At 38.7% G+C, this 11,499-nt stretch overlaps 1 protein-coding gene across 1 annotated transcript; it reads left to right on the top strand.

Moving 5' to 3' along the window:
- The first annotated feature begins 1,479 nt into the window (after nucleotides 1–1,479).
- On the top strand, nucleotides 1,480–3,049 carry LOC133620052 (hemoglobin embryonic subunit alpha-like). Its single transcript, XM_061981228.2, has 3 exons — nucleotides 1,480–1,637; nucleotides 1,710–1,917; nucleotides 2,843–3,049. Exons 1-3 carry the CDS (start codon nucleotides 1,540–1,542, stop codon nucleotides 2,969–2,971), a joined length of 435 nt encoding a protein of 144 aa, XP_061837212.1. The 5' UTR covers nucleotides 1,480–1,539; the 3' UTR covers nucleotides 2,972–3,049.
- The last annotated feature ends 8,450 nt before the right edge of the window (nucleotides 3,050–11,499 follow it).

Genomic DNA, 11,499 nt, shown 5'->3' with positions numbered 1-11,499 from the left:
ATAGGCCCCTCCCACATCCAAAGACATGCACCTGGGGATAGGCCCCTCCCACCTCCAAAGACATGCACCTGGGGATAGGTTGTTTGGCAACACTAAATGGTCCCTAGTGTGTGAATGTTGTCTGTCTATCTGTGTTGGCCCTTTGATGAGGTGGCGACTTGAAAAAAAGTCAAACATAATTAAAAAACAGAAATGAGCACAAGTTCCAATGATGCACATACAGTATATAGAAATATTGCACACTAAATGATTGCTCCATATACCAATAAAAACACTATCCAACATCTATTTTGAGGTATGTTTATCTTATTTGTTATAGAATCAACTTAAGAGTGTCTCCATGCTCTGTCTTCTTTGCACTATGACTAGACAGGACTGCACGCTTGTGGAGGTGGGCTGCATGCTTACGCACTTCTACTTATACGGGGGTGGAATAGCTCGTGAAGGCACCCTGCATGTTTCAATACTTCTCCGCCTTTTGTGAACGCTTGTATTTGATTGGCTGGAAAATGCACCACGCAACAAACGCTTCCTGTCTTTCACTTTGAATGCCTAGCATCAGGGCCACCCTAAACACATAACGTGCTGTGCATGTCAAATGTAAGTTGATGAAGGAAATGTTCCTGCTTCATCAGGGCCACCCTAAACACATAACGTGCTGTGCATGTTAAATGTAAGTTGATGAAGGAAATGTTCCTGCTTCATCAGGGCCACCCTAAACACACAACGTGCTGTGCATGTCAAATGTAAGTTGATGAAGGAAATGTTCCTGCTTCATCAGGGCCACCCTAAACACATAACGTGCTGTGCATGTCAAATGTAAGTTGATGAAGGAAATGTTCCTGGTGGGTTTAAGTCTCAGTTGGAATTGAGGTAGCAATGTTTATAATTTGATGTTTTAATTACCTTAAATTGTTTTTTTTTATGCACAAAAAAAATGAGTTTTAGTACAAAACATGCATCAAATCGAATTTAAGCTTGATTTAAAAATGTATGAAAAATGTTTCACAAAAATAAAAGTGGGATTTAAAAAAATGGTTTTATTTTATATTTATTTTTTGCTTTATGCCTCAATTTAGCCTTGTGTCTGTTGAAGAAAGTACAAATATGAATGGAATGACCATTGCACCTCTAATATCTGAATAGTGGTTAAATATAACACTGATCTCTCTTGCTGTATCTTCTTATTGTAAAGAAGGTCGTGTCAAATCTATTTGTGGTGGTCCACAACAACAAAATAAATGTATTGAAATTGTTAAATGTCACAAAGTTAGCATTGAAATCCTCATGAAATCATGCTTGAAGTGTAAGTTGGTGGCTGTCATTGTAAAGATGTGATGTAAGAGTAAGTTGGTGGCTGTCATTGTAAAAGTCTAGTAAAGATGTGATGTAAGAGTGGGTGTGAGGCACAATGCTTTATCTCTATGGAGGCGTGTGGCGGCCTATCTTCTCGGAGGGTGTGACCTCCCTTGGCTTTTTCTCTTCTATAAAAAGCCCCTTCAGCGTCTCGTAGCATCAGAGCACTCAACAGCCGCCAAGATGACCAGTCTCACTCCCAAGGACAAAGCCGCCGTCAAGGCCTTCTGGGGCAAAGTTTCCGGAAAGTCTCAGGACATCGGCATGGATGCTCTGTCCAGGTCTGTGTGGACCCTTTCCAGTCCATCACTTTGGACATCGCTCCTTTTTGACTTTTCTTCTTTTCCCCGCAGGTTGCTGATCGTGTACCCTCAGACCAAGACCTACTTCGCCCACTGGAAGGACTTGAGCCCCGGCTCCGCCCCCATTAAGAAGCACGGCATCACCATCATGGCCGGCGTGGGCGACGCTGTAGGCAAGATCGACGACCTGAAGGCAGGTCTTCTCAGCCTCAGCGAGCTCCACGCCTTCACCCTGAGAGTGGACCCCGCCAACTTCAAGGTCAGACGAGTTGCTCACTGAGAGATTCTGATGTAGCTAAATGATCCAAAATATTGATATCACCGCGTCAGCAAGAGCAGGAGCATTTTCATTGAGGGCCACATGGCAGTAATGGCTGCTTTCAGAGGGCCACTTTTTTGAAAATTCATTTTCATTATGCATGCGGGTAATAACCTGTGATTAATCATGATTAATCCAAATGCATATGCTTTTTTTTGTATAAATTGCTTTAAAGTCATAAATAAAAAGTGACAGGCAGATATTTAACTATTTGTTTTTATCTCACAAAAATAGTTTTGCAATACAATATAATTGGCAGGATCAGATAATATTACAGTTTAAAATATGCATTTTTTTTTCTGTTTGCATTTAGTTAAACCAAAAAATAAGTATTTTGTTGAAACCCATTTTTTTCAGGCTTTCGCAGGCCTTGACTTTGACAGCTGTGAGCTAGAGCAAAAAAGAATATTCTCCATACACAATACAGTTCATGTACATAGACATTATTATTATTATTACTTCATACACAATACAGTTCATGTACATAGACATTATTATTATTATTACTTCATACACAATACAGTTCATATATATATAGACATTATTCTAATGGTGCATATTCACATAATGGGGTGGCCACTGTGGTGGAAATGCTGTATATTTTTCATGTTAAATGGGCAATAAATGTAAATACATAGAATCATTTAAATAATGAAATCCAACAAAAAGCCACAATAAAAATAGTCAGCTTTAGTTTCTAAGATTTTGGTAGAAAAATGTCTTTCCAGTTTATTAATGCCTCTGCTGCTGTTCAGTGTTTCAAAATAAAAGTGGGCCAACTCTCCCACGTCCCGTCCAAACAGGGTGGAAAAAAAGGCGGATGTTCTTATTTATTTATTTATGGCTTTATCCTCTCCTTTTGCAGATTTTCACCCACTGCATCCTTGTGGTGTTGGCCATCATGTTCCCCAACGATTTCACCCCCGAGGCGCACGTGGCCATGGACAAGTTCCTGGCCGCTTTGTCTCTGGCCCTGGCCGAAAAGTACAGATAAAGCTGCAGAGAGCGTGGCAGCAGGCAGCGGCATGTCTTTAACATATGCTTGGCATCAATAAAAGCATGAGCGCAAACACTTGACTGTTTTTCTTTCATTATTTTACACTTATTTTACACAAAACAAAGTGGCAAAAATGTGCATATTTGCACAAAGGGCTTGAAAAGTAACAATGTGGCAAACAAATATCATCAGATAAGGACTCAATCTCGACCAGAGGTGGGTAGTAACGCGCTACATTTACTCCGTTACATCTACTTGAGTAACTTTTGGGATAAATTGTACTTCTAAGAGTAGTTTTAATGCAACTTACTTTTACTTTTACTTGAGTATATTTATAGAGAAGAAACGCTACTTTTACTCCGCTACTTTTATCTACATTCAGCTCGCTACTCGCTACTAATTTTTATCGATCTGTTAATGCACGCTTTGTTTGTTTTGGTCTGTCAGACAGACCTTCAAAGTGCCTGCCTTACTGGTGACGTTTCACTCCGTTCCACCAATAAAATGCAGTCACTGGTGACGTTTGACTCCGTTCCACCAATCAGATGCAGTCACTGGTGACGTTGGACCAATCAAACAGAGCCAGGCGGTCACATGACCTGACTTAAACAAGTTGAAAAACTTTTTGGGGTGTTACCATTTAGTGGTCAATTGTACGGAATATGTACTGTACTGTGCAATCTACTAATAAAAGTTTCAATCAATCAATCAAAAGTGTGAAGGAAAAAAGACACTATTTTATTTCAAACCGTACATCCCGTCAAAAGCCTAAAGACTGACTGCACAGTTCCTGTCTTCACAATAAAAGTGCCGCTCCATCGCGCCTGCGCTTTCAAAACAAGAGTCTCCGAAAGCTAGCGCAAACAAGCTAGCAAGCTACGGAGTTTGCCGCCAATGTATTTCTTGTAAAGTGTATAAAAACGAATATGGAAGCTGGACAAATAAGATGCCAAAAACCAACCACTTTCATGTGGTATTAGACAGAAAGGAGGAACTTTTCTTCTCCTCCATTTGAAAACGTGGACGTTATCATCACTACTGTCTGATTACAATCAATGCAAGTCATCAGAATCAGGTAATACACCAACTTATATTCTTGTCAACATGAAAGAAAGGAATCTATATGTGTTAAACATGCATGTATATTCATTAAAACACCTTTAACATGTCAACAAACACGGCAAAATAAATAAATATAAATTATATACTGTATATATATATATGTGTGTGTGTATATATATATATATATATATATATATATATGTGTGTGTGTGTGTATATATATATATGTGTGTGTATATATATATATATGTGTGTATGTATATATATATATATATATAATATATATATATATATATATATATATATATATGTATATGATATGTGTCTGTATGTTACTCATCAGTTACTCGGTACTTGAGTAGTTTTTTCACAACATACTTGTTACTTTTACTCAAGTAAATATTTGGGTGACTACTCCTTACTTTTACTTGAGTAATAAATCTCTAAAGTAACAGTACTCTTACTTGAGTACAATTTCTGGCTACTCTACCCACCTCTGATCTCAACTACGTATCACAATTCAAATAATAATACAGTTATGATGATATTACAACAAACTAGCCCATTTAAAGCAATATTACGTTATATTGTCATTTTTTGCAGAAATGTATGTCTTCGACTTGTTGAAAACTTTAAAAAATTTGGTGGAAGCTCATTTTGTTTGAATGAATTTGTCTGTTCCAGTGTCACCCTTTTTACTGGCAGTGTTTGAAGACCCTTTGAAATATTCTTAACCGTCATACAAGTGTGGAAAACACTACACTGTAGAAAAGGCTTGTGCAATATATGATAGAATATATTTATATTTGGGATGTCCCTATCCAACATTTTGATAGTAGGCTAATATAGCTAATATAGACACTTACATCATGTGTTGTCTTCATTATAACACTTATATAAGACTTTTAAAGTCATTTTGATAGTAGGCTAATATAGCTAATATAGACACTTACATCATGTGTTGTCTTCATTATAACACTTATATAAGACTTTTAAAGTCATTTTGATAGTAGGCTACATAATATAGACACTTACATCATGTGTTGTCTTCACTAAAACACTTATATAAGACTTTTAACACTTATAATATACCGTATTTCCTTGAATTGCCGCCGGGTATATATTATCCGCATGCCTCGTTTTACCGCCAGGTCAAACTCATTTCACAAAATAATTAGCGCATGCTTAGAATTACTGCCGGGTCAAACTTGTTTAGCAAAATAATTAGCGCATGCCTCGTTTTACCGCCGGGTCAAACTCGTCACGTCACAAGTGACACTTCACCTTTCAAGGCATGATTTTCCAAAATGGAGGAGGCTAATTTCAATCATTTAAAATCGCATAAAAGGAAGAAGATAAAGAGCTATTCAGTAGGATTTAAAGTCCAAGCTATTGAATATGCTAAAAAGAAGAGTAAAAATGTTTTATTAATATAGCTGCGTGCGTCAAATATGAATCATTAAATGACTCCCGCCTCATGGTGGTAGAGGGCGCTAGTGATCCCAGGGATCATTCTTGCAACTACTCGGCTGCAGAAGAAGTGACAACAACAGTTTTCTAAACTGGACTTTCAATGGAAGCAGGAGGTAATAATTAAAGGAAGATCTCCATCGAGACAGAGAGACTTTTAAAACTGAAGAAAGATAAGGAAGACTTCTATAAACAAGTTGCTTTTGTTCAGAAGGAGCGGTGCATGGACTTCATTTATAAGTAAAGGTAAAACCATGGCATGGCGTAGTGGGTAGAGCAACCGTGCCAGAAACCTGAGGGTTGCAGGTTCGCTCTCCGCCTCTCACCATCCAAAAATCGCTGCCGTTGTCTCCTTGGGCGGGATACTTCACCCTTTGCCCCCGGTGCCACTCACACCGGTGAATTGAATGATGAATGATAGGTGGTGGTCGGAGGGGCCGTCGGCGCAAATTGCAGCCACGCTTCCGCCAGTCTACCCCAGGGCAGCTGTGGCTATGAAAGTAGCTTACTCGTATTATCTTTTAACCTGCCCATTGTACAGCACTTTGGCTACCCCTGTGGTCCATTTTAAATGTGCTTTATAAATAAAGTTGATTGATTGATTGATTGATACCACCACCAGGTGTGAATGAATGATGGGTTCTACATGTAAAGCAACTTTGGGTACTAGAAAAGCGCTATATAAATCCCAGGTATTATTATTATTATTATTATTATAATGTTTTTTTTATTACCGGTAAATGTGCTTTTCATGATGGTATCCTTACATCACACTCAAATTTATAAGCGCAGGTCTAAATTTACCGCATGCCTTTGGTAAGCGCCGGAGTGAGAAGAGGTTTTAAATGAATTACCGCCCCGGTGCTAATTCAAGGAAATACGGTAGGGATATATTGAAAGGGGAAATATAAGATTTAAAAAGTCATTTTGATAGTAGGCCAATATAGGCTAATATTGAACGATACCGATTTCAATCCGATACAATATCAGCACGACTAATGTTGTCATGTCTTGGTGATCATGTTTAGTTTGGCTATGTTCTGTTTGGTTTGTGCACTCTGTCAGTTTCTGTTTTTTCACTCCCTGTTTTGTTTCCATGGCTACCAATCAGTTCACCTGTCCTCACGACTTACGCACCTGATTCATTTGAACTCACGCACCTGTTTTCAATCACCCCATGACTATTTAAGCCTGTCATTTCTGTTGGTTGGCCTGGCGACATCACATTCATGCTCTGCACTCTTGACACACTCCTGACACTCTGTTTTATGTTCATAGTCCATGCTGCCCTGTTCACGTCATCGCAAGTAAGTTTTGTTGATTAATGCCACAGTTAGTGTCTTTTGTTTATTCAAGCCACTGTTTTGTACCTTCGCTGTGAGCACCTTTTGTTTGTTCCTTTTTTTTCCCATAGTCCTGCCTTTGTGCTAGTTTTGTTTTATTAGCCAAGTTTGTTCCCCACCTTGTGCACGCCTTTTGTTTATACTTTTTATAGTCTATTATTAAATCATGTATTTTACTTCACGCCTTGTCCGGTCCAATTCTTTTGCACCATGGGAAAACAAACATAGTCCAAGTCTTGACAAATGTAAGCGGTATTCTCTTCCTCTGCATTGTGTGTAGAATGTAATGAACAGCAGGGGGCGCTGCTCAGCTGCACTTTACTTGTGTTAATGCATCTGACCATACAGGAAATACAAACCTTGTCATTATTTGTCTGCCAATTACACTCCAGTGGGGATACTTTGCTTTGATCAGAAAAATAAGAGAAAAATCCGCAGCTTATTCCAAAATGATTGTGTGTCTGTCTCCTATGTAATTGCGCTCTGGAATAATGTTGTGAATGACATCTGCTGGGTCCAAACGTGCTCTCTTCCTAACAGCTATTTACTTACCAACAAAGTCAAAGAGATATCTTTTCAAATCATTCCTGGTGATTACCCGGTAAAGCAGGGTTGGCCAACCAGTCAGAGACTAGAAGAGACACTGTTTTTCTCTGCTTTTTTTTCCTGCCATTTTGAGAGCAAACTTGTCACAAATTGTTGACTTCTGTGATCTCACGCACATGCACGTTTGACCTCACTCAAACCGGCTTCGGCTTCTTCTTCTTCTTCTTATGTGTAACTCAAACCGGCTTAAACCGAGAGAAAAAAGTCATCCGAGTATTGTAATCCAAGTATTTCCTTTTTCTTTCGTGATGATCACGATCACGGCTGATAGAAGAGGCCGCGTGTTGAACGCCGCGGTGTTTTACAAGCTAGATTTTGAGAAAACGCCCTCTTTGTGCTGAGCGGAAGTCAATGAAGCGGCCGTGTGTCTTGGTCGCACTGCATTTTGGGAATTGTAGTGTTTTCCGTCCCGGCGAACGCCAGGGACAGTACCGGTAGATATACTACAGTACAGTAACACGCCAACGTGGGCCTCCGACATCAAAGAGTTTGTCGCGTCTACACTTCGTGGGCACTAACACTTTTGTTTTTCTTTTCTAATAGAGTTAAGAGTCACATGAAACCAGCCAAAGAGCCGCGGGTTGGCCAGGCCTGCTCTAAAGACTGTGATGGTTAGATACAAGAAGGATATTGATCTTACCTGCACCTTATGTACCATGCATGTTGCACCTTATGTACCATGCATGTTGCACCTTGTGTACCATGCATGTTGCACCTTATGTACCATGCATGTTGCACCTCATGTGCCACGCATGTTGCACCTTATGTACCATGCATGTTGCACCTTATGTACCATGCATGTTGCACCATATGTACCACGCATGTTGCACCATATGTACCACGTATGTTGCACCATATGTACCACGCATGTTGCAGCGTATGTACCACGCATGTTGCACCTTATGTACCACGCATGTTGCACCTTATGTACCACGCATGTTGCACCGTATGTACCACGCATGTTGCAGTTTATGTACCACACATGTTGCACCTTATTTACCATGCATGTTGCACCGTATGTACCATGCATGTTGCACCTTATGGACCATCCATCCAGAGACTGTTTACCACCTGTTTTGGACTTGTGAAAGCACTCCATCACTATCTGTCCTTTCATCCTGGACAATATTCATAACAAATGTGTGCTTTGTTTTAAAGATGTGCTATTTGGATTTACACTGTATGAAAAAACATTTGAAAAGGAATTTTACCTTTGCAAGCTCATTATACCATTGGCTAAGTTTTATATTCATAAATGTAAGTTTCTCAATACCTGACCTGTTTTTTGTGCCTTTAAAAAAGAATTAGAACTCCACGTTAAAACACTGAACTTGTGTGAGCCTATGGCTTTGCACTTTGCGCTGTTTTGTATTGTTTTTGTACTTGTTTTGTTTATTATTTCTCAATTGTTTGTAAATGTTGCAATTTATAAATACATTTTTTTTAAATTGAAAAAAATAAAATAAAATTAAAATATATATATATATATATATATATATATATATATATATATATACATGTATATATATATATTTGTCTGCCAATCGTCTCGAGTTGATATCGTGACCAAAAAGGGCGTTAGGTAAGACAACATAGTGGGATAAAAACATACCTGACGATACAGGAAATACAAACGTTGTCAATATTTCTCTGCCAATCGTCGAGCCCCGACACAAATATAATACAACAGAAGAAGAAATAGTCACCTGAAGTTGTTAATGAGACAAATAGACGTTTCTGTCGTCGCGTGGACGCCTACCTCTGTCGTGGGTGCGGTGGACAAACGGGAAGTGGAAAGGCGTTTCCAACACATATAAATACGCAGGTGTCACATCAATTGTTGCAGTAGGAGGGACAACGAGACAATGGTTCCACATTGACAAAACATCCAACAACTTTCAGGTATTTTCATGTATCTTACACATTTTTGTGTGATTATAACAATAACACAACATTATAATATATTTACACTCACACATTTTTCAAATATGTTGTCGTGTGGAATGTCAGAAAGTTTGAAAGAATGAAATGAATGAACAAAGGTTTGGTCCAGTGAAATTGCTCAGAGAACAATGGCAGCCATGAAAAACACCATCCATCCATCCATTTTCTACCGCTTGTCTTATAATATATATATATATGTAACCGGTATAAGAAATACTTTGATTATTTGAGTGAAATTCCTGCTAAAATATGTATATTGTTTTGTTATGTAATGAGAGGTCCAATTGCGCCATCTGCTGGTACCTAAAAGTTTCTAAATATGACTGCAAACCGGAAGCTGTTAGCAGATTTACCCGCACTCTGCTAATGGTAAACCACGGTGTGATATTGCTCTGCAAAGTATTATAAATGACACTAAAGCTAAGGTGAGATGTATTGTAAGATACACAGTTATGTAACAGCAGTTGAAATGTTATATTGGGGAATTTTCCTTTTGAATTGGTTGTTACTCACGTCAGATGTATTACTATTTTGCACTGAAGTGGATATTATTTTCCTCTGTAGACATGGAAACCAGCGGAGGTGCTAACCACATATTGTGTGTATGTGCACTCATTGCAGGTAATAATTGTTGTTTTATTTGTCAAGACGTTCATATTTAAAATGTGTATTGTTCGCCATGTTAACATGGGAACAACAGCTCCTGTTATGTTTGCGAGGGTGCTAAAAGTCCATTTAGTTATTTGTGTCATGTCACGTCTTGCATTGTAATTTGTATTTTTCTATTTTCTATTTCATAAATGTATAAAAAGGGATGATGTTGGTTAAAAAAAACAAGTGAAAAATATGTTGTATTGAATTAATTATAATACCAGTAAAGATAAAAACAAGTTAAAAGCACTATAACAGGGGTTCCCAAACTACGGCCCGCGGGCCGGATACCGCCCCCCATCGTCCAAAATCCGGCCCGCGGGAAGTCCCAAGTAAAAAAATATATATATATATATATATATATATATATATATATATATATTTTATTTTTTTTTTTTTTTTTTTTTTTTAATTTGTTCTTACTAGTCCATTTTCTACCGCCTCCTAGCCACTCAGGCAAATCATATTGACATGCAGCAAGTGCGCTCTTTAAGTCAATTAGTGCGCAAGGAATATATATGTATGAATATATATATATATAATATAATATGTAATATATATAATATATATATATATATATATATATATATATATATATATATATATAAGTAATCAAATGGTTCAACAACATCCAAGACAAACAACAGCACAACTTTATCTCCTTTGATATCGAGGAATTTTACCCCTCCATCACGCAAGACCTACTGACTCAAGCACTAGACTTCGCCTCAGACTACGACTCAATCACAGGCAACGAAAGAAACATCATCATCCACGCAAAAAACTCCATTCTCATCCACAACAGTACACCATGGCAAAAAAAGAACAATGCAACATTTGCCGTCACTATGGGAAGTTTTGACGGAGCAGAAACGTGTGAACTCGTTGGGAGTTTCCTCCTCTCCCAGCTCGCTAGCCTCAATCTGAACCTTGGTATTTACCGTGATGACGGACTGGCAGTGTGTCGCGCCTCGCCAAGGAGCAGCGAGAATACCAAGAAGCGCATATGCCAAATTTTCAAAGAGAACGGCCTACGGATCACGATTGAAGCCAACAAGCAAACCGTCAACTTCCTTGACGTCACTTTCAACCTGAGAAATAACAGCTACCAACCATTCACGAAACCCAACACAACACTCCAATACGTGCACCATGACAGCAACCACCCACCCACCACCACGAAAAGAATACCTACCGGAATCAATAAAAGGCTATCGATGCTGTCATCTAGCAAAGCTGAATTTGACCAAGCAACCCCCCCGTACCAAAAAGCCCTTGATGAAAGCGGATACAATTTCACCCTCACCTATGAACCCACGCCAGGAAACCAGCCAAAAAAGAACAGAAAACGGAACGACATCATCTGGTACAACCCCCCATACAGCAAAAACGTCTCAACGAACATTGGACACAAATTCCTCAATCTGATTGACAAACACTTTCCCAAAG

The sequence above is a fragment of the Nerophis lumbriciformis genome, linkage group LG32 (genome assembly GCF_033978685.3).
Source record: "Nerophis lumbriciformis linkage group LG32, RoL_Nlum_v2.1, whole genome shotgun sequence".
In the NCBI taxonomy this organism is placed as follows: Eukaryota; Metazoa; Chordata; class Actinopteri; order Syngnathiformes; family Syngnathidae; genus Nerophis; species Nerophis lumbriciformis.
This window is presented reverse-complemented; position numbering and strand designations above follow the sequence as displayed.

Excerpts from the sequence above, each read along its gene's own strand:
- LOC133620052 (XM_061981228.2), top strand. The coding sequence starts at position 1,540 with ATGACCAGTCTCACTCCCAAGGACAAAGCCGCCGTCAAGGCCTTCTGG. Across the intron at positions 1,638-1,709 it reads GGCATGGATGCTCTGTCCAG|GTTGCTGATCGTGTACCCTC; the intron begins GTCTGTGTGGAC and ends TTTTCCCCGCAG. Across the intron at positions 1,918-2,842 it reads TGGACCCCGCCAACTTCAAG|ATTTTCACCCACTGCATCCT; the intron begins GTCAGACGAGTT and ends CTCCTTTTGCAG.